This window comes from Pseudorca crassidens, chromosome 17 (assembly GCF_039906515.1).
Source record: "Pseudorca crassidens isolate mPseCra1 chromosome 17, mPseCra1.hap1, whole genome shotgun sequence".
Classification (NCBI taxonomy): Eukaryota; Metazoa; Chordata; class Mammalia; order Artiodactyla; family Delphinidae; genus Pseudorca; species Pseudorca crassidens.
In genome coordinates this window covers 82,446,374-82,470,116 of record NC_090312.1, presented here as the reverse complement: position 1 = coordinate 82,470,116, position 23,743 = coordinate 82,446,374, and the positions used below count along the sequence as shown (strand labels likewise).

Here is a 23,743-nt window from a genome sequence, read left to right as displayed (position 1 = left end):
GCCAGGGAATTCCCCATCTCTCAGGCTTAAGCTGCATATTTTCAGCCTGAATTTCAGGTTGAGGTGCGTTATGCCATAGAAATATCAAGTTTTATTGGTAATTTCAAGAATATAGGAAATCTACAACTGTGATGGAGAGACAACTGAGACTTCAGTGTGCTTCCCTGGTCCTTCTTTTTACATCAGACATGGACTCTCTTCCCCTAAATAATATTATTATTTAGATCACCTCGAACAGCATGGAAAGTGTATAAGTTATGAAACACATCCATTTTATACCCCACCCCAAACCATAAGCCTATAGATTATAGGTCTATTCCAAGTAATCCTCTAGCCAGGGACATCCTGCTAAGGGCATTCTCTAGATAAGGTCTCTCCCACGGAGCAAAAATCATTAGTTAGCAGAGCTCCAGAGGTCCCGCTGAGAAGGACATTAGGCAGAGTCACCTGGCTTCACTCTCCCCACTCCCTCCCCATGAGCAGTGCGTTGACTGCAGACCAGCTGTTTCAAATCTGTACTCTCCAGTTCCACTAAAAATATGAAAAGCAACTACATTAGACCCTGTAGTTTGGTCTGTGTTTTATATACATCTTTACAGCACACCTCATAATTATCAACGTCTCACCCTCTGGTATAATCCCAAGACTGTACTGTTGCTAAATTATTTGATTTCCAACATATCGGCTTCCTTGACTATTTGAAACTCAAATAAGTCACATATTGTTTAGTAGTTGCCATGTTAGTTATCTCCAATTATTGGAATACTGTTATTTTAAATTTTCTAGTAGTTTTAAGTGTATCATAAAGACATGGATAGAGCAATTGTAAAAATATATCTAGGTTGACGGATAGGTAGACCTTTTGGAATAGGCTCCATTCCACTAATTCGTGCCTCCAGTGCAATACATCATAATTAATTCTTTAGTTGCTTGTTTTTCTTAGACTGTAAGCCTCAAAAGTGTATCTGTTTTGTTCACCTGTCTATCCAGAATCTAATATGACTCCTGGCATAAATCTGAATGAACACCCTTTCAAGTACCAGTTATTGAAAAAAATTAATTATAATGCTCATTTGTTATTGTTATCACTAGTTTCCACAAACGTGGACACTGTCCACCAGAATGTGTAGTGCTGTCAATTAATTACTGAGAGGAAAAGATGTCATAATGCCTACAACTTGCTGCATACTGAGTTTTCCCTCCAGTCAAGTAGGTTAACAATTTCCTTAAAAACTAAATTTCTAATCACGTTCAGCATAGTCCAACATTTTGACAACCAAATATATAGCATCCAGCCCAAGGAAAGGACCTTGTTTCAAATGAATAAGTATTTGCTTCCTTAGACTTTTTCCAATTCTATTTGGAAGGATCCGCCAAAAATGGAGTCTTAAAACATACTTGAGCTCCAATCACTAATGAAAAATTGAGTTAGCAATTAAAAATAGTAGGAAGAAATTTGCAGTTTTAAATGAGAATAGGACTTGCTAGTGTGTTGTCCCCAATTAGTAAAAGGAGTTCCCCTTTTCACTTCCCTTTCCTAAGTTTTTGTTTTTATTTACAAAAAATCTTTCTTTTGTCAAGATACTGTTTTTTAAATTGTTCTGTGAGTGTTCAAATACCCTGAGGTTTAGAAACAGTTCACGGCAGTGATGTGGTTGTATTTTATTGGGAGCAGGGCGGAAGGCTGCTTGTGTTTCCAGAAGAGTTTGATTTTTTCATGTTTTTATTGGTGGAACAGTTCGATTTTGAATTTTGCGTATTTTTAATAGTGAAAAAGTGGCTTTTCATAGGGAAGGCAGTATGTACCATTGATTCTGGGATCTTGGTAGCATTACTCTGGAAACAAGTGCATTTTCCTAAGTGATTGATAGGTTTGGGAATTTAAATCATACACGGTTTAGATTCCTACATGTTCCGTTCCTTTCCATTAATCAACAACAACATTGTCGTGGGTGGAAAATTAAAGCAACAGTTTATATTTTTGAGAAACAGTGAGCATCATTCTTGCCGAAGTGCAGCATCATTGAAGCCATTAAAGAATAAATGACTGATTGAGCACAATAATGGACTGAAGTGATTTTAGGTACAGTTTTTATTTTATTGCAAGGCACACAATCATATATACAATGCATAATTATCACCTTCTAAGTACAAGATATAAAGAATATACATTAGAGTAAAGACCATATGGATATGCTTCTGTTTCAGAGAAGAAAACCGCCTTAGGGCAAGCAGGTTCATGCCCTTTTGGGAAGACATTTTCATATTTATGCTGAATCTTCCAGGCAGCTCTTGCTTAGAAAATAAATCTGCTGAGTGGACATACAATCTTGTCACAGTTTTCTCCTGAAAAAGCTCTAATTTAAAGCCAGCCAATGTATTATTCCTTTTATTCCAGTTATTCTTATGTCCCAGTACTAGATGAAACACCTATAAATTGCCTGATTAACAGCTATACAGATTTAAGAACTTTATTTCTCAGTAATGCATCACAGAATGAAACCATGTTCTTAAGACTTCTGTGAATTTTCCTTGATTTTTTTCAAAACTATCTTTGCAAACTATGCTTCCTTTTTAGTATTAAGTCTGGAGTTTTGACTTAAACTCTGCATAAGGGATGCATCCAGATTCACAGAGTAACACAAAACACTGACTTCTACTCTTCTTCCAGTCGGAATTATGGTTTTTCATCCTCATTGCCGCCTCCTGCACAGTTTTATTTGTCTGCATTTTTCTGACCCCTCACTAGGTCCTGTCTTCCAGTTCTTGCCAGGGAGGGGAGAAGGGGCTCATGGAGGAAGCTGAATTCAAGGTTAGATACTGGTCCCAAAGAGACACAGTGGACAGTACACTCCTTGTCGTGATTGGAGAACAGGAACATGACGAGATGGGACACAGACACACACTCTCACACACTGTGCATGCACACAGTATCCACACATGCACACACACACACACATAATGCACGCACACATACACTCAACTCTCACACACACGCATACACACCTTTGACAAAGAAATATATTGGTGTAAGAGATATTTTTCCTAACATACATGATTCACTTCAACATCCTTTAAAGTACTGCCCTAAAATGACATAGCCGTCCTCTCCTCTTCTGGTTTGGGGACTCTGGTGCTTCCAACAATGGAGAGGCTTGGAACACCATGACCTCACGGGCACTGAGAGCTGTTCCTCTCTCTCCTGGGGCTGCAAACTTAGACACGAAGAGACGCAGGACGCTCAGGCTAACCTTTAGGCTGCAATAATGGCAAGATGCTATAAGGGTATGTGGAGTGTGAATCTGAAGAGATTGTCATATTTCCCACCTCAGCAGGGTTTGTTCCTGGAAACCTCCATTTAAATATCCCTCTCATATGATGGCCAACATTTTTAACCATGGGGTGAATGTCAACCAGTATTTAAGCCATTCCTATGTACTTTTAGCTATAAGAATACAAGGACACCTAAGAAAATCAGTGAAATGTAGGAAATGTCGAAAGGACAGTTCATTTTCACCAGGGAAAACCTTGCCCACTGCATTCATGCAGCTGTGCTACGTGCCGTGAACACCTGCAAAGGAGACAAACAACATCACAGTAAAATTCTGAAACCACGTACAAACTCTTCCATGCAGGGTATGTTTCCAAAAGGAGCGAGTACACACACAGGAGAGAAGGTACTCAGTGAACAGAACTTATCGATGTAGTGATGACGGGAGTTATATCGTCTATACATTTGATTTTCCTATAAATTCCACAGGATGCTGCCCTAATAACATACAGGCTTAAAGAAGAGATGGGTGTTATTTCTAAATTAGCCCTTTCTTCTGCCCAGGCAAATTGCAGAAAAAGCCATTACCTTGAAACCATACGTTTCAGGGGAAAGACAGAGGAATGTATACGTCATCTGGAAGTTTTAGCAAAATCACCCTAAATGTGCTGCCCGTTGGCATTATCCTCAGCAGGTGTGCTCCTCGTGCAGCATGGTGCCAGGTATGTCCAAGCCCACGAGCGACATGATGTCCTCATTCAGCCCACAATTAGGATCAATTTTACTTCTCGCTGAAAGCCACAAAATAGTACCTCAAGATTTACATGAGCAAGACGCCCTCCTTCCATGAATAGAGAGAAGCTGGTAGCAGCGATATATTCATACAGAGACGCTGCTTAGGAGCTAGACTCTGCCGAGGCTACAACCTGGGAGCGAGTTAAGCATTTCCTGATTCCTTAACACATGAGTTCTGGGCTCAGAACACCCATTACAGGGCTAACGGGCGCTCAGGGAGTCATGGCGCCGTGACTGATCCCCAGACGGAAGCTTATGCAGCAGCAAAATATCTCGGCATCAACCCTGAACGACTTGGGATCTCATCAGCGTGCCCTCGGGAAACCATCTGGCGGGGAGGCAAGCCCATTCCTTATTTGTACGTACACTGTTATTTACAGAGGAAGCTCTATGTATAGTTGCTGGTATTTAAACCACTTTGTGTCTCTTGACACCAGGACATGCTTTATCATGAGGTTATTTATCTGAATAGCATGCTAAAAACAAAGAAACCATAGTTTTCAAGAGGTTAAACGATAACCACCTCTTGCATGTTTAAATGACTTTGTAAACATCAGGACAGTTTCCTACTACACGTGAACAGCAGACGCCCCAGGTGTGGGTGTCTTAAGCGGAACTCCTCACCATGCAGCCACAGGAGATGCGTGTCCACACGGCGGTAAGCGAGCTGGCCACGGGCCCTGGACACGGTTTTCCTTCTTAATGACGTTGCTGCTGTCAGTGTTAAGCGTCCGGATTGGATGCCCGCTAAGCTCTGAAACCACTTTTCTTTTCTTTTCTTTTTTCCTAAACAGAGCTTTGGACTCCACGTTGCATAGAAGGTCACAGCAGATGGGTCCTGAACGAGATCTAGGCAACCGGAAGGAAAAGGCTCGTTTCTTGGTCCCTCAAAGGAACTGGGAGTCGGCCTCGCTTCCCATCCCTAGACAGGGGCTGCATCTCCTTGCTCAGACCTCTTGCGCTCTGTCCCCACAGCCTTGATGTCTCCACTGACCTGGGTCGCTAATGCAGCCTGCATCTCACCACCTCAGACCATGAGATTTCTGAAAGTTTGTTAAAACTGCTGCCCTTCCAGCTCAGACTGCAGTAGTAATCTGAGTTAAACCTAGATCGTTGAACTCCTCTCTACCCGGAGAACTGCAGGACGACATCTCCACGACTAGTCATACTGGTTTATTTATCCCATCAGCATCCCTCAGGTGGGCAGGATCCTGAACGGTGTTTCTGACTCTGTCAGTGCCCTGGCGCTCCATCCTCATCTTAATTGGAAAGCAGAAGTCCCTGAAACACCGCTTGAAGTTTTCATCGAGAAACGCATAGAGAATGGGGTTTAGGCTGCTGTTGGTGTAGCCTAAGGCGATACAAAAGTAATAGCTGGAGAGCGCAGCCGTGCTGTAGGAGCTGCTGCCCAGGGCCTCCACGAGGATGAAGATGTGGATGGGGGTCCAGCAGATGACGAAGACCGCCACCACCACCAGGACAAGCCTGGTGATGCGACGGAGGTTGCGGTCTTTCTCTCGGGAGCCGGAAAGGAGCCGGACGCTTTTTAAGCGCAGGATCATGAGGGTGTAGCAGACGATGATGATGAAGACGGGGATCACGAAGGCAAAGACGAAGACACAGATCTTCATGACGAGGTCCCACCAGGAGTAGTCGTCATCCGGGAACTGCAAGGAGCACTCGACGACGTCCATGTCTGCAGGAGGTGACAAAGCAAAGCCACGAGAGGAACATCAGTGGTTAGCTCTCCCCTGCAATTTATATAGCGCCTTCGGTTGCAAAGGTCCAATCATGGTGAGACGCTATTACCTGAAGCAGATCACCAGTTAGGAATGAATGCCGTGCATATTAACCGTGCTATCTCTGCACGTAGAACAATGGAGCTGGAAGGTCACCATCCACTGCTAACAAACACAATGCTACAGAATAAATACGATTAGCCAGCAACACGAATTATCTCGCTGTGGAATGGGCTGACGCGGAGGATTCTCAGAAGAGCTAAACTGTTCATTTAACGCATGAGTACCTGTTTGCACTTCCATACATTAACAGTTCTCCCAGATCAAAGGCTCTGACAATAGAAGCTAGTACCTATTTGTAATAAATGATTAAGTATTTCAAACCTAGCCATTCGATTTAACAAAAGCCAACTTGTCCAAAAAACATTAAGTGGCTTACAAGAAATCACTATGTGGGTCCATAAAAATTTAAACAACATTTGTCTAAATATGACCCAGCTGTTGTGATTTAATGGAACCAGTGGTGGTCACTGTGATTGAGAGCATTGTTGAAACATGAGTAAACTTTTGAAGAAGAAAGAGACGGAGGAGGACGAAAAGGAGGAGAAGAAAATGGAAGAGGGGGGGAGAGGAAGGAGGAAGAGAGTCACCGTCATCACCGTCATCAAGGAAGTTCATAAATCAGACACGTTTTTTACTTTTGCCAACGTTGACTATGTAACAGGTAAAACGACTATGTTTATAGGATAGCTTAGAAAATGGCTTTATTTGCTCTGCTTCTCTTTGCTGGACAGTATTCTCTTTGGAGTGACCATAATATTAGAAAGAGCAGAGACCCAGGATAAGAACATTTTATAATACAGAACTCCCACTGGGGGCCCGCTTACCCCTCCCAGGCTCCCTTTTCCCCAGGCATCAGCCACTGAGCACGGAGCAGGCTAAACTCTCTTTGTCCTGATTCTTCTTTAGATAAAAGAATCATGAACAATACTAAGTTGTAATTTTTAGAATGAAAATATTTTCTTCTGACACTGGAAAACCCACTTCGAAAATAGTATAAGAATATTTTTCAAATAGTGAAAGAGCTCTAATAGTGGTGTTTTCTAAAACATCTTTACGCGCCCTTAATCGTATATCCCTTAGTAAAACAAGATCTTAGAATTTCGATTAGACAGACTTTAAAACACAGAGAGTATAATCATTTTGGCCAATTAATAGAGATGACTATCTTAGAGTCATTTTCTATCAACTAAATACCATATCAAACCTTTCAATAGTAAATGAAAGCTCCCAGAAGAACTTGTAATTTTTGATTCCCTAAAAAAGCCATTGTCCAAAGTACCATTACTAGGAAGACTCCAAGAAACAAACAAGGATCTCTCTTATTTTTGGCTTTAGTGTTTATGGAAATAAGACCAAAGTCATTTTTTAAAAATCATCACTATCACCATAGAAGAAATGCATTTATTCAACACCTTTTTAGGGTGGCACGTTGCTACCTGGCTTCCTTGAAGGTTGTTTCTTTCCTGCTTAACTTCTGTGTGTTCCAACAGTGCCTGCTTCTTGTGGCTGGCCTCAGCGTAGACGTCACCTTAGAGACATTTATACAGAGGCTGACCCATGTGAACAGACCTCTTCCCTGCAATTCATATTTTCTATATATTATACTTATTCTACTTTTATCGTTGTAATAATAACAGAAGCTAGACAGAAACCAGACAGAAGCTCTTCAGTAATAATGTGTTGCCTTTCCTAACGTTTCTCTCTCCATCCAGAATGTAAACTACCTGAGGGTAGGTAACTATCCACCTTGAATAATATTCAGTCCCTGCCACATAGGGAGGCAGGAATACATGGTGTTTGAGGAGAATAATTTGCTAAATAAACAAATTAATACCACAAGGAAACCCTTGAATGAACATATGGACTCAGTACAGTAGTTACTGTGGAAGAGTAACCTGTTAAGATAAGCAAGGCAACGTAAGGGCTGACGTTTATGATTTGGAGACATCTTTTAGCTCTGAGGGTCAGCTTCCTCTCGCATGTAGTAGGAGCTCAAAAAACGTTTAATGAATGGGTGAAATAATCAACTGCAAGACTTTTACAAGACTTTGGAAAACATCCAGTGATAGAGTCGTAAATATCGTCGGGAACGTCCATGAAGCTGAACTGGTACCTACAAGGGGAAAGGAGAGTACGGAGGCGACCACCAAGGAGATCCAAGTCCAAGCACCCATTCTTATTAAATGTTTGATTTCAAGAAAACAGAGTGCATCTTTATCTTTAAAGATATATCTAGGCTGAAAGTGAAGGGACAGAAAAAGATATTCACTGAAAATGGAAACCAAAAGAGAGGAGAGGAGTAGCTAGCTATACTTACCTCAGACAAAACAACCTTCGAGTTAAAAACTGTCACAAGAGGCGATTTTATACAACGATAAAAGGGTCAATTCATCAAGAGGATAAACAATTGTAAATATATATGCACCCAACACTGGAGCACCTAAATATAAAAAGTATATATAAACGGAACTGAAGGGAGGCATAGACAGCGATACAATAATAGTAGGGGACTACAATATCCCACTTTCAACAATGGGTAGATTAACCACATAGAAAATCAGTAAAGAAATGGCAGACTTGAACTCAACAAATATACACAAAACATTTCACTCAAGAGCAGCAGAACAGGGGCTTCCCTGGTGGTGCAGTGGTTAAGAATCCGCCTGCCAATGCAGGGGACATGGGTTCGAGCCCTGGTCCGGGAAGATCCCACATGCCACGGAGCAGCTAGGCCCGTGCGCCACAACTGCTGAGCCTGCACTCTAGAGCCCACTTGCCACAACTACTGAGCCCGCGAGCCACAACTACTGAGCCAGTACGCCTAGAGCTGTGCTCCGCAACAAGAGAAGCCACCGCAATGAGAAGCCAGGCACCACAACGAAGAGCAGCCCCCACTCGCCACAACTAGAGAAAGCCCGCACGCAGCAACGAAGATCCAATGCAGCCAAAAAAAAAAAAAAAAAAAATGCCAATGCCAATCAGCTCTGATACAGTGTGTGGAGATCACCTAAAGTACTCTTCTCGGTCACCCAGGAGTCTTGACATGCAGTGTGAAGTACACACCAAAATGAGCACGCTAGCCGGTCTGGAGACAATCTTTCATCACATAAACAAAGCATGCTTCACAAAATAAAAGACACACGGAAAGGATGGAGCCCTCCTACAAGACTACTCTTCTCTCATTTCTCCCTCTATTAGTTTTGCCACACAAACTAATCTTCTGCTGACACTGGGGACTCTTTTCTGCCATTGCATCTGCACTCGTCCATCTCCAGCACCTCCTTCCTGGAAAACCCACATCTATCTTCATTTCCTTTCAAAAACCTAACTGAAATCCATTTCTTCTAGAATGTCATTTTCTGACAATGATTACAGGCGTTGTGGTTAAGTCGACAAGTATAACTATTTACAAGTAGAACTGTAAAAATCAATTCTTTGTTTGCCCTGGGAAAAAATCACCCATCTTCTTATGTTACTTAGCCCATCGTTCTCACCCTCCCAGTGCACATGCAGCATCTGCTCTTGAATCTAAGTTATTACGCACCAACCCCTAGGGCTCAGAAGAGTTTCCTGCAATTTTATTTCATGTGTTGTGTGTATGAAGAAACAAAATCCTGAGTGTAACTGATCATATTTTAAAGTGCTTCTCTGGTAAAGTTTGGCTTTTCTTAAAATTTACCAAGTATTATAGCTTAACACTTGCAGTGCTTATGCTGTAAACTCATTTTGTAGTTTAAGAGGAAAAAGATTATGCTTCATTTAAAAATGTGTGCCATGCAGGATAAGCTATGGTGGCCTTTTCACGGCCACCTGTACTCACAGGTGTCGTGAGCCCACAAAATAAACTGGAGCATTCAGACAACTGCTGAAGCGATAAACAGCATTTATAAAGTCCAGAGTGATCATTCTGCTCCCCCACCCCAGTGAATTTCTATTAAGACCAAAGATATTTTCACAGCTTTACCTTCTACAAGTAAAGCTAAGCTCCTAGAGCGGTAGTTCTCACCTTGGTTACAGGTCAGAGTCACCTGGGGAGATCTTAAACATCTTGACACCCAAACTGTGCCTCAGGTCAATTAAACCAGACCCTCCGGAGTGGGACCAGGCAGCAGTATTGTCTAACGTACCCAGGTGATTCCAACACACGTCCCAGGGTCAGGACCACTGTCCTAGAAATACAGGAAAAACATCAAATGTCCTGTTTGCATGGGGTAGAAAGTAACGAGTCCAAAATCTGATGGTTTTGCTTCTCTGTACTACCATCCATCTGTGAACCTAATTTTGAATGGCCTACGCCCACATGAAGCTGCCACGATAGTGGCCCGGAGGTTAACCCCTAGGGAAAAAGAGTAAACAGCCAGCACGACTCTAATGACTCAGGGTGCTTTCGGGGAGGAAGGAGCGGAGCAAGGAGGTGTATCTTAGAATTGCCAGGACGCAACAAATTGTATTTTAAAAACCCACATGACTGTGGTTCCTTATTTCATCCCCACCCCTCCAGATTCCAGTAAGCGCTTTCTGAATAGGGGATAGGTTGGGTGCCTGTGTTCCGGTCATGCCATTAACCCATCCTATGTTTAGATGTGGAAAGGAACACAAAACTGTTTTATTTCTCATCTTCCGTGGATTTAGCATTATATTTCCGTTGGCATTTGGCTTTTCTTCTAGCTATGTGGCCTACTCACTCCCACATTAAGAGTTTGTGTAATTAGAAGTTATATTCTAAAAAATGAAACGATTTAACCAAATCACTTTGCTGAACACCTGAAACTGACACAACATTGTAAATCAACTCTACTTCAATAAAAAATTATTTGTTTTATGAACAATGATAAAATCAACAATTTTTAAATGAAATTTAAAAAGTCGCCCTTACCTTCCCTGACTCTGGTTCCTCCAAGGACTATGGCAGAGATGCCAACAGATGAAGACAGGATCCAAATACAGATGTTGATGACCTTTGCCTTCAGGGGCGTGCGGAAGTCGAGAGCCTTGACTGGGTGGCACACAGCGATGTACCGGTCCACGCTCATCATGGTCAAGGTGAAGATGCTGGTGAACATGTTGTAGTAGTCGATGGAGATGACGATCTTGCACAGCACGTCCCCAAAGGGCCAGGAGTTCATCAGATAGACCGTGCTCTGGAAGGGCATGGTCGTGGTAACCAAAGCATCTGCTAAAGCCAGGTTAAATATATAGATGTTGGTTGCCGTCTTCATCTTTGTGTATCTAAGAGACAAGAAACAAGATTATTTCTCTCCATCTTCCTGTCATACCCATGATGTAAATGTGCCGCTGGGTTATTGAGTTTGTTTTTCATTCACTTATTCTTTACGTATTTATCATCTAACATGTAAAAGGACTGTTCTAGACATTAGGGGTAGTAGAAAAATGGGCAAACATTTCTGACTTTATTTAGCTTTTATTCTAGTGCTTTGTTCCAAAATCTATTTAATTTTAAAAGGGTAAAGAAACGAGTATAGACAGACAGATGAGCATACATATAGATCTTTTCAACAGACTTGCGTGTGATACAGGTCTTTATTTTGTGACTGACAATTCATTTTAATCCTACCCAGAACTGCTTGGCTTTGTTCATTTTTTAATGCTTTATTTTGTTTCACTGTGTGAAACAAGATAAAACGTACCCAACTTTTCCTCAAGGAAGGTTTACCCAACTTTACTTTGAGAAATCACTCTTTGTAATTATGTCTTTTAAAATGGTTTTTAGTTTTAAATACATTCAATTTCAATGACTACAACACAACTAAGTGTTGATTTTTGTCTACCAGTGTCCCACTAGCTTTTCATTTTAAATGCATTATGTAAAAAAAGCAGGCTGAGTTCTTCCCTTGTACACAGTATAGCATAAAACATAATCTGGTACGGTCGGTGAGAAAGAAATCTGTTTTCCTTTACTTTCATCTTGAGAGATTTATAAAGCACACAATGTGTTTCATTTTCCAATTGAGGGAACAAAGAATTTCAAAATAGGTCAGAAATATTGCCTTTCAGCCCAAATTATTTCTTTCAGTTTTAACATGAAGCTTAGAACAATTCCATTTTCTACTAAAACTGAATTAAGAAGATTAAGAAGATTGTTTTACTCAGAGAACGCTTCCTTAGAGACCTGCAGGGCATGAAGTGTACCAAAGTACATCAGCGGGTTTTCTGAGGCCAAATGCTAAAATATGTTGGGAAAATCCATATATTAATTACTTTCTACACACCTCACATTTGTGGACCTAACCGCAATTAATTCAGCCAGGTCCCATGTACCTACAAGGAGCCAGACATCAATGTTAGGGCCTTGATTTTAATTATAAAGCTTCTTTGTAAGGAGCCAATTACGGAAAACGACTTCTATTTTGGCTGTAAAGTCAATATCAGTGGTATTGATTGATCACTGTGTCTGTGCTGCTCAATCCATAAACGTCCACATGACACTTCCGTGACAGGTGGTGACACAACAGCTCTGTCTCCCCTTTTGTAGTCCCTGCGGTCTGATGCGAAGTCAGACAGTCCTGAGTCTGAACTCAGTGTACGACTTTTCTGAGTTTCAGGTCCCATGAAACAAGGACAATAAAACCGAACTGACAGGACATGAGATAAAGGCAGGAGACAACCTGACTCAAAATACCCGACACACAGGATCACACTGCACTCAGGGTCCCACCCCGGCACCAGTCTCCTTGCCTGTTTCCTCTTCCTGCCTGTGCTTGGATGAAAGCATTGTGAACACTTGTACCCAAGTCAGTACCTCTTGGCCTCCGTTTTGATGCTCTGTTAACTAAAGAGTGCCTTAATCTGGAGAGCGAGGAGTTTATTCTAAAATATGTTTTGCTTTTGCATTTTTTACTCAAATATTATTAAATGGCCCATAAGTTTTAGAAAGTGATTGAATGTATACGCCCAAGACTCCGGGCACAGGCTTTTAAAGGCACAGATAACTAAGCAAGTGCATTTCCTGAGACAGAGACAAATGTTTCTTTTTTTTAAAACCATTTTTTAAATTGAAGTATAGTTAATTTACAATATTGTCTTGGTTTCAGGTGTACAGCAAAGTGATTCAGTTACACCCATATATCAATACACATATACATGTATTCTTTTTCAGATTCTTTGCCATTATAGGTTATTACAAACTATTGAGTATAGTTCTCTGTGCTGTATAGTAGGTCCTTGTTGATTACCTATTTTATATACAGTACTGCGTATCTGTTAATCCCAAACTCTTAATTTATCCCTCCTCCCACTTCCCCTTTCGTAACCATACATTTATTTTCTATGTCTGTGACTCTATTTGTTTTGTAAATAAGTTCATTTACATCATTTTTTTAGATTCCACATATAAGCGATATCATATGATATATGTCTTTCTCTTTCTGACTTACTCTGCTTAGTATGATAATCTCTAGGTCCATCCTAGATTACACAAGCCTCCCTTGTCACCATCCTGCTGCCACTCTTATTACGCTGTTAGCGTCACCGTTCATCACCCACTGCAGTCCTAGTAACTGTTACAATCCTGCAAGATACAGCAGCCCCACTTTCTCTGAAGAGGAAGCAGCCTTAGAGATGACTCTCAGTGCTTCTCTGAATCCATCCCTAATAAGTAAAGGAATTCGGGACCATAGTCCAAAGTTTCTTAAGGAGTCAGAAATTTTATCAGAGGACTAATGGGATTCTGTGAATCCTGCTACTTCCAGCAGCCAAAGGTTGAAGAACATTCCGATAAGTGTGGTTTAGTGTGCATGATGAGGGCAGAAAACATGTGACAGGATGAAACGGGGCCTGGTCCAGGGAATGCAAATATAAAATATTAGCATCTCACCCCTCGATGGACAAATGCCGTCAGCACGTTACGGTGTTTCAGGTTCTCCATAAGCAATACCCATTTTTTTTCAGGTGAGGAAACTCAGTAAAGAGGTAGTAAGTGATTTCCTCAAATTTGAGAGACAGTGGGAATTAAAATCTGAGCCTACCGAGTAGTCGTCAAACTACTGCTCCAACATAATGAAAAAACAAACACCCTACTGGCCATTTTTCTGAAGAGACTCCTTTAATACAGCAAATAGCTAACGGCCAATAGAAAGCTCCTGAAGAAACACTGGTCTGGCAAAAAAAACGAGCGTGACCAAAGGCTCCCGCCCCACGGGAACCTGGCCACTACCCCACAAGCTGGAGCTGCACCACGAGTCTGAAGGCCCAAACGCCAAACTCAGGAGGAGGACAGCTCTACAGCACCTGGGAAGATGCAGCCCTTTTTGACCAGTGGTGAGAGAACAGCACAGTGAGAGATGGGTTTCGGCACTCTTTTCCCTGCATGATTTATTCATCCTCCTGGGCATGCTTTCCAGATACACAGCATTCTAGATTTTATGTTTAAAATAACCAGACATGATGGCTGTACTGATGTGAATTCTCAGGAGAACTTATTTGAAAACATAATAAGTTTGCTTCATTAAATTCTCCAGATATTTCCGGTTCATCTCAATGAAATGAATTTGCTATACATCCTTTTAGATTATTTACTGCTGAAATTATGGTTCTTTACTCAAGGGCAGTAGCTTATTAATTTTTTTTTAAAGAAGGGAAATTCAGCCATGGTTTCTCCAGTGATCCGACTTTGAAATTGCCTCAATCTATAGTATTTTAAAGGAGTCATATTCGCGTAGGTATCATGTCCCTGATACTCTCCTACCTGCAAAGAGCAAAAGCTCTTTTAATGAGACGGAGGAGTGGGGCGTGTCTCCCATTCCTGCCTCTTGTGACTGCAGGTACCAGGCTGCTAGTGATGGACAGCCAGAAGGGCGGGCAGGCATCTCACTGGGTGCTGCAGGAGAAGGGGAGGAAGGCCGATGCAGAAGCAATGCTTTCACTGCAATAGCCAGGGCCCCAGAAACTACTCATCCTCCCTGCACTCACGGCCCTGAGACCCAGAAGGAATGTTCTAGTGCGTTCGGTGGTGCACGCTGGGTGAGTGTTTATCACGCCCAACCACACCTGGTAGAAAACTACAAATCTCAAATGACTGACATGTTGCTTCCTAGTGTACAACTATCTGGATACCTAGAAGAACATAGAATTCTTAAGTGATTTTTCCGTTTTTATACAGAAAACTGACCTAGCTAAGGTGAACCACAGGGTGCCACAGAGAGGTGACACGGTCACCCTCCTCTCTCTCTTTCGTGGGAAGGAAGTGTCCCTACAGTAGGTGGAAAGCAACACAGTAAAGCAGAGACAGTTTAGAGTTGCGTTGTGAGGTTAAAAGAGTTAATACTTGACAGAACCTTGGAAAATCGCTCCTATTGCCACAGCCGATCGTTAAAGCCTCAATAACTCCAGCTGTTCTTAGTCTGAAGGCTGCCCCGCTCAACTGCAGACCAGTTCCTTTGGGGTATCTCAGTTCATCACGTTTTATGCTTTTCTCATTTTTCATTTAAATTCTGACTTGCTTGGCCAGTGGAGTGGGTTAAAAAAAAAAAAAAAAAAACAAGACATAAGCCTTTTATAATATTAGCTTCACTCCTAAAACCTATTCTTCTTACGTTAGTCCTCCTTATCTAAGACAAAAGCCAGCATCCCCTCCAAAGAAAGAAACAAACAAAAAACCATTGGCTGATTTTCTGTCAAGGAATAAATGAATGTTATTCTGAAACTATCTTTTGTTAACACGGTATCTTGTTAAGCCTGTAAAACTTGCACCACTGAAACCATGTTAAGGCAAATCTTAGAAAGGAAACCGTCCTGCGGACGTAGAATTTTAGGGTTTTAGCTGAGCACAGAGCACCCCGTCACCCTCCCACCTTCAACCGCCAACCCCCGGTAGCGACAATTGAGTGTGTCCACAGGTTAACCTGGAGTAAGGGAGATGCCTGCTGCCCAGTCCTCCCGAAGACACTGCTGGCTGCCCCAGAGACACAGCTGGAGACACGGTCAATGGAGAGGTGCTAGCTTCTCCCAGCGAGAAGTCAGTGCCTCCTGAAACTAACTCTAAGACAGGCACTGGGAAAACCTGTAAAGGCAACACAGTCCAAAAGGGATTCTGAAGACTACAGTTTTGCCCAAGTCTGTTAAAGCTTAAGAGCTCTCTACCTGATCACCACCTTGTTTTTTTCTCTTTCTTTCCTTTTCTTTTTTCCTGTTTTTCTTCCTCCCTCCCTCCCTCCCTCCCTTCCTCCCTCCCTCCCTCCCTCCCTCTCTCTCTCTCTCTCTTTCTTAGCAGTCATTTAGTCTCTGCTCTCTGAAACAGCTCCATGAGGATTTGGACGTCGGCGATGTCCCACAGCAAAGAAAATAATTCCATTTAGCTAATCCATATAAACAGTGGCAGTGAAGCCAATTGTCTCTTTTAAGAGCTTATCAAACAATAAAATTACTTCCAGAAATTCATGATAGGCTCTTCTGAAAATAATTTCTGAAGTTATTTTACTATGCTTGCTTTAATGGAAATGTTGGGTGTTGATTCAAAGAGAGGATTCAGGATAAATTACAACATATTTTTTTAAACCAAAGCCTAAGGTACGACTGCTGTTGGATAGCCACACCCCTCTGCCTTTCCTCTCACACCTCCCTAGGTGTCCCTTGGTGACACTATCTAAGGTCGGCTCCCTTGACATTTTTTTTTTTTTGCGGTACATGGACCTGTCACTGCTGTGGCCTCTCCAATTGCGGAGCACAGGCTCCGGTTGCGCAGGCTCAGCGGCCATGGCTCACGGGCCCAGCTGCTCCACGGCACGTGGGATCTTCCTGGACTGGGGCACGAACCCGTGTCCCCTGCATCAGCAGGCGGACTCTCAACCACTGGGCCACCAGCGAAGCCCACCCTTGACATTTGACAGAACCTGGAATACGCTGCACATACAACTGCAGTGATTACAAGCAACACTTGCAGGAGGGGGGGCTAGGACACCTGTCGTGGAAAGAGGCAGGCAGTGTAGCAGACACTCTGACTGGCTCACCCCATCCCCCCTTCCATACTTCCCCAAATTGGTTATACCACACAGTTTTGGCGGGACAGGCATAAGCTCAAGCATGGGGTCCCCACTGACTCAGAGGTGGCCTGAGTGAGTCAGATGTTCTCAGCAGAGTGGAGCGTGGGACTTCCGTCATGCCTGGGGAAGAAACACCCTGCCCCCTAATTTATGAGCCAGAGAACGGGTACCTTCGTGAGGAACAACTCCATGCCCAGCAAGCTTGGGGGCGTTAGCTTCCTTTGGAGAAGAAATCTGAGATCAGGAAATGGAACGATTTCCAGAGGATTTCTGTGCTTCTGTTGTTTTCTAAGCCCCTTACAAAGTTACCTGTTTCGGCAAATTCCAACACCGCCCAAGATGAATTATAGGGAAGCCAAAGTCTTCTACTCCAAGGGCAAAGTCAGCAGAATGATGACCCCTAGAGGTCCTTATTATGGTAGCAAAGTATTAATGGAAACTAATGAGAAAAGGAAAAGGCAAAACCTAAGACCAAGCACCAGATAATTTTCCGATTTCTGTTATTTTTTTCCTAATAATTTTCCTTGCTTATCCTTACACTCAATCTAAAAAGAAACATACCTTTATAAGAGTAAAGCTTTTCTTTAAATTAAACAAAAGAAAAAATATATGTACGTAACTTCATAAAGACTGAAGCTTGAAGTGTCTTCTTAAAGAGAACAGAAAATGGATAAGCGGTGTTTAGAGCTGAATTGTGTCCCTCCAATTTATATGTTCAAGTTCTACCCCCCAGTACTTCAGAATGTGACTGTGTTTAAAAGTAGGGTCTTTAAAGAGGGGAAATGAGGTAAAATGGGGTCATTAGAGTAGGCTCTAATCCCACATGACTGGTGTCCTCATAACAAGAGGACGTTAGGACACAGAGAGTAGGGATGTCGTCTACACAGACGACCATGTGAGGACACAGGGAGAAGGCAGCCGTCTGCAAGCCAAGGAGAGAGGCCTCAGGAGAAACCAAACCTGCCAACGCCTTGATCTTGAACTTCCAGCTTCTAGAACTGTGAGCAAACACATTTCTGTTGTTTGAGCCACCCGGTCTGTGGCACTTTGTTACGGCAGCCCTAGCCAACTAACACAGGCAGATGTCTAGAAGTCTGAGCTACCTGTGAGATAATCGCATAGAGCCATCCAGAAGGAGGCCAGCTGACTCTGCAGCTGGGGATGAATAAGTGGGAGAGAGATACACAGACTCAGGACTGGTCAGAATTTCCCTGACAGTTACGGCCACAAGCATGGACGACACCACTAAGAGTGATGGTCAGTTTGACAGGCCATCTTGGCCAGGCTACAGTCTCTGAATATTCAGGCACTTACCAAGGTGCGGCTGTGAAGGTGTTTTGTAGATGTGGTTAAAGTCCATAATCAGTTGACCTTAAGCAAAGAAGATGACCCTAGATGATCTAGTGGCCCTGGTCCAATCAGTTGAAAGGCCTTAACTACAGGGCTGCGGCTTCCCTGAGAAAGAAGAGATTCTGCCTGGGGAGGGCAGCCTGCCTCTCCCGATGCCTGCGCTCGGGGCTGCAGACCCGCCTAGCCAGCCCCGCAATCGCGTACGCCAATTCCTTGGAATAAACCCTCAACACACACATCCTCTACTGGTTCTGCTCCTCTGGCTGAATCCTGACTAATACGGAGGGTGTGCAAAGTGAGGACAAAGAGAGCTGAGAATGCTCTGGAAAAGAGGAGCATTTAGGGAACGTCAGGGAAGAGGGGGCTGTGATGGAGGCTGAGGAGAAACCCAGCGGATGTGGAAGGAAGTCAAGGAGAAGGTGAGACTGGTCCAGCATGCCGAATCCCCAGGGGAGTCAAGGGACAGCCAGGCCGAAACAAGCATCCGGACTGTGGGAGCTTCAGCTCCGGGAGAGGAGTGTCACATCACAGGCACCCCCAAGGTGTTGGTAGGACCCAAGGACGTGGATCAAGGGCTGAGGTAAGAACATCCTACGCCAGGACCACAAACCCCAAAGCCTGGAGAGGGAGGCTGGAGCGCTTAAATTTTAAGGTTTTCAAAGTGAAAGGTTAAAGTACCCTACCATTAGGCAATTATAGCAGTTGCTACACGTTAAATGATGAAAATCCTTGAAATCCTAGATTATCTTCACAAGATACTGGACAGCATTCCAGGTGTTCAAGGTGGGAAAAGCTATGTGTAAGGCAAGTCTAAAAACAGTCAAAGCTTTTTCCACAACCCTCACTTTCTCCCCAGGTCTGAGCTGGCCATCCCAGACCTGCACCTGCCCTGCCATCCAAGCGTCCAAATTCCATCTCCAGAGTGACTTCCTAGAGAACTCAACCAGGACTCTTTTGCATGTACAATATTTCAAAATGACGTCCTTGTTGACACAGGGAGGGGGAAGGGTAAGCTGAGACGAAGTGAGAGAGTGGCACTGACATATACACACTACCAAATGTAAGGTAGATAGCTAGTGGGAAGCAGCCATGTAGCACAGGGAGATCAGCTCGGTGCTTTGTGACCACCTAGAGGGGTGGGATAGGGAAGGTGGGAGGGAGACGCAAGAGGGAGGGGATATGGGGATGTATGTATACATACAGCTGATTCACTTTGTTATACAGCAGAAACTAACACACCATTGTAAAGCAATTATACTCCAATAAAGACGTTAAAAAAATAATGTAATGTCCCTCTCAAAAGTGATCCCCCATCTTTTCAGGCGATGCTGGTCAGCCCTCAACGTCAATCACCAAAGCTGCACTTGAATTCCACACTCTGGCTCTGCTCTGAGTTCTGATGAGCAAACCACTGCCTGCTGCAAACCATCTTCAGCCCTTTTCTCTCCTGAGCAAAATAAACCCAAGTCCATCAAGTTTCCTTCTGAGGTTTCATTTTTCAATTCTTTGACCCTGTATCAGCTTGAACAAAATGCTCCGTAACACTCTCAGCCATGGATTTAAGCCAACTATTGTTTCAGTAGGTTGGCTTTCCAGGGTGAGAAGAGAACTCTTCCCTCTTCATTTACTATCAAGTGGGGTGGGAGGAAGGATGATGTTATGTGAACTCTCTAACTCCTATTGTATTTTTAGCTGAATTTATCCCCTTCACACAAATTTTAATTTAATCTATTCCAAAGATATCTTGGATATCTTTGGAATAGATATATTCAATTTATAATTATACTTTTTTATATTTATCATTAAAAATCCTAGTCAATCTACAATGATTCTTTCTTTCTGACATGTCTAATGCTCCCCGTGGAGTTCCCTTTGCATATATTTTAAGATTCTTTATTCTTTTTAATCCTAGACTGCAGGGCTATATAAAAAGTTGTAGAGCAACTAAGAAGCCCTTCTCAAACTCAGAACTTCAAGTTCTCATTCAAGTGACAATAAGATGTATCTGTCTCACTCAAGCACTTAAATATGATGAGAAGGAACAGAGTGGGTTTGTTTTTAGTATCCTCTTTTCATGTAACAATGTTTTATTATAAGACAACAGCCGCTGTAGCAAAGATCTTCTAAAAAATTTAATTATAGTCTAGAATACAGCTGTCTTTTCTTTTCTTTTGGTTACTATAATCTTCCCTCCAATGGAGAGCAGTCCTAAAATTACTAATGACTTAGGAAAACAATGTGTTTTTAAAATATTCCTCCTTCTGTATCTTGTACTCATCACTGATAGAAATCCTGTAAAATGCAATAAGCAATTATGAAAAGCAAGGTTACCAAGCTAGAGACGCTAATTGTAGGTGAAAAGAGCTTTATAATATGTAATCGGAAGCTTAAATGATGGTTTTCAGTTCCAGAGCACAGATACGAATAAAAGACCCGACATTTCCGAGAGAGAGAGAGAGAGAGAGAGAGAGAGAGAGAGAGAGAGAGAGAGAGAGAAAGAGAGAGAAGAGAGAGAGAGAGAGAGAGAGAGGAGGGAGGGAGGGGGAGGGGGAAGGAAGGGAGAGGGAGGGGGAGGGAGGGGGAGGGAGGGAAAGAGGGGGAGGGAGGGAAAGAGGGGGAGGGAGGGAGGGGGAGAGAGAGAGACAGAGAGAAAGCGGTGTTTGAAACATTCATGCTACTGCAGGTATTGTTCTTAAAGTTCATAATAAAGAGATATTAGTTCTTCACCCTTTCAATGTCCCTAAACAGCGTGACTTGCAGCCTTCCTTTACTTCACAGGAACTTCTCAAAGGAATCTCAGCTTTGTAGTCACTCTCAAAGGTGCAACTGCAGAGCATTAAGTCTGCCAGAAAGGGAAACTTCTCAAAGAGAATCCAGACAATGTTAGGATTATTTTTTTCTCTTGTTTCCTATGTTGCAAGAGGCCAAAAGAGAAATCACTTCACTTACCAGAAAATTTGCATATACGTGGATATCTGGATATTTATTACTGGAAGTTGACATCAATGTATCCACAAAAGAACAATAAAATCAAACCTTCAGTTCTCACCGTGGAAGATAAAAAGCAAAGCAATTTTTGGAAATCTCCAGCAGCTGTACGTTAACAGATAAATATTAGGGGGTTTATGTACAAAGGTCACTGGTATTCTAAACAAATAAGACGGCGTATCAGTACTAACAAGGCTCACGTATGGATACCAACCACCCTCAACAGTATGCGGGCTTTGCTTCATAAACCATAACACCAGTCTGACGAGCCACAGGAAATTCTTCAGTGCATTAGGTGGGCATGAATTTTATCTAAAGAAACATTTGCAAAGGGCAAAACGAAGTGCTCCAAACGGGCGCAGGGGCAACCAGGCAAAAGGCCAGGCAAATGGACCAGTTTCCCTCCCACGAGACACTGACCTTGCCCCTTGCAGGGACACCCCCTGCACTCTCCCTGTCCGTAGGGTTTTCAGTAGGGGTTTGGGGGGGTCAGGGAGGGTCACTCCTAAATCCTCAAGACACCTCCGGCTGCTCGGCTTCGCCCTCTGTGAACCTCGAAGTCCCGCACCAAAAACTCTCCCAGGAAATCTCACTTCGAGGAGGCCACGCTCTGCGGCTTTGAGGAGCCCGACAGAACGGGATCCCCATTACCGGGCGGGCGCCCTCCGCGCGTCCTGGTGGCCGGCCCGACCTTCCCTCCCTGCTGCGGCCACTGCGGCGCCCGGACCCCGAGCTCACCGGACGATCACGAACATAACCAGCGAGTTGCCCACCAGGCCCACGACGAACACCACGGAATAGACCGCCGTGATGATGACCGGGATGACCGGCGAGATGTGCTCGGGCTCCGGCGGCGCGTCCTCGGAGCCTGCGCTGCCGTTGCGGTCCGGCTCGGCCCAGCCCGGGAACCGGCCGCTGCCGTTGGGGGGCAGGCAGGTACTTGGGGCGCAGGTGGAGCCCGGCTCGCCGCGGAAGATCTGGACAGGGGGCTCCATGTCGGGCGGCTGCAGCTGCGGGGCGAGGACAGGCGACACCTGCGGGCTGCGGGGGCGAGAGAACCGGCTGGACCCCGGAGGCAAACTTTGGCTGCGCCCGAGTCAGCGCGTGAGGCCGGCGGCGCCGAGGGCCCAGGGCCCGCTGATGCCCACCCCGGGGGACTGGCCTCTGGCTGCCGCCCGCGCCTGCAGACGCGCCGCGGATGCCAGGAGGGGCGGAGAGCGCGCCCGCCTTTCCCCCGGTTCCCGAAATCCGCCACCCTTGGAACCGTCCCCGGACCGCGACCCGGAGCCCCCAGGGACACGAGATCCCTGGAGCACAGTCCTCGCTCCCAAGCACGGCGCCTCGAAAGCCCAAAGCTCACCTCTGAGCCCAGAGACGCACGGGGCGACGCAGTGATGCCGGTCCGCGCGGGTCCTCGCGTCCCCGGGTCCGCTCGGCCCTCGGGTCGCCGCGCTCCCGCAGCCCCGCGCTCCGGCCGCGGACGCCTCCCCCCGAGCGCGTCCCCGCCGCTCAGCGCGCGGCTCCCACGAGCGGAGGCGGCTGAGCCCCCCGGACGCAGCGAGGACGCGCGGGCGCCAGGGACCCCGCCCCGCCCCTGCCGGCCCGCCCGCCTGGGCCTGCGGCGCCCCCGGCCCCGCGCGCAGCCTCGGTCCGACGGCCCCCGCCGCCTGACAGTGAGCAGGTGGGCGTCGGGAAGGGTGCGCCGGTCCAGGACGAGTCAGCAGCTGGGGTACTCGCCGTGTGTCTAGAGCTGCTGCAGGCCCAGCTCTCAGGACACGTCTGCCTTCAGGTGAGGGGGAAATCGTAATTCTATTTGAGTGGCCCGTCCAAATACAGTAGCGAAATGATGCAATTGGAACGAGACCAAATCACAACATTCAAATGACTGAATATACATACATAGAATATTCTGTCCCTTTCAGCCTCCTCTGTCGGAGACGATGCACAGAACGCACCTTAAGGCAGCACCTGCGTTTCGTGGTGCTACCTGCGGAAAAGCAAGACCCCCGCCTTACTCAGGCCTCGGTGTAGGTGCAGGTAGGTGACCGTGTCTCTTTCTCCCACGTTAATCTCTGCAGCCCTCACGGTCCCTAACTACGGCATCTTTTCTCTAAAACCTCCGAGGGCCTGAGCCCCGCAGAGAAATTCGATCATCCTTCCTTCCGGTGACTCTGCCAGTGCCAGGATCAGGTTCTGCTGATAAAAGAAACCCTCAGCACAGCGACCAAAAGGTAGGAAAGCCGAGGTCAGCTGGAGGAGGGAAACAGGACTCAGCCACTGAGATGAGGGCCTCAAGGAGACCGGAGAGGTTCCCCTTTCCCAGTTGGGTACTGGCGGCAAGATGCCTGAGTTTCCTGGGAGGACTCCTGTCTAAGACTGGCTGACTTATTGAGACAAACACGGGCCCTCGCTTGCTTCCCACAGATCACGTCGGTGCCCACACCTGGGCACCATCATGGCCCATACAGTCATTCCATCCGCTGGCTGACAGCAGAAGGGAACCCCTACCTCTTCTGACACACTGTGACCCCCAAAGAGGG

The 23,743-nt window shown here is 44.8% G+C and overlaps 1 protein-coding gene across 1 annotated transcript; it reads right to left on the bottom strand.

Annotated features, from left to right (window-relative positions):
• Nucleotides 1-2,089: 2,089 nt before the first annotated feature.
• Nucleotides 2,090-22,683, bottom strand: OPRK1 (opioid receptor kappa 1). Its single transcript, XM_067712338.1, has 4 exons — nt 22,564-22,683; nt 21,942-22,244; nt 10,745-11,097; nt 2,090-5,762 (listed from the first exon to the last, which is right to left on the bottom strand). The coding sequence occupies exons 2-4, from the start codon at nt 22,196-22,198 to the stop codon at nt 5,230-5,232; spliced, it is 1,143 nt and encodes a 380-aa protein (XP_067568439.1). The 5' UTR covers nt 22,199-22,244; nt 22,564-22,683; the 3' UTR covers nt 2,090-5,229.
• Between the last annotated feature and the right edge of the window lie 1,060 nt (nt 22,684-23,743).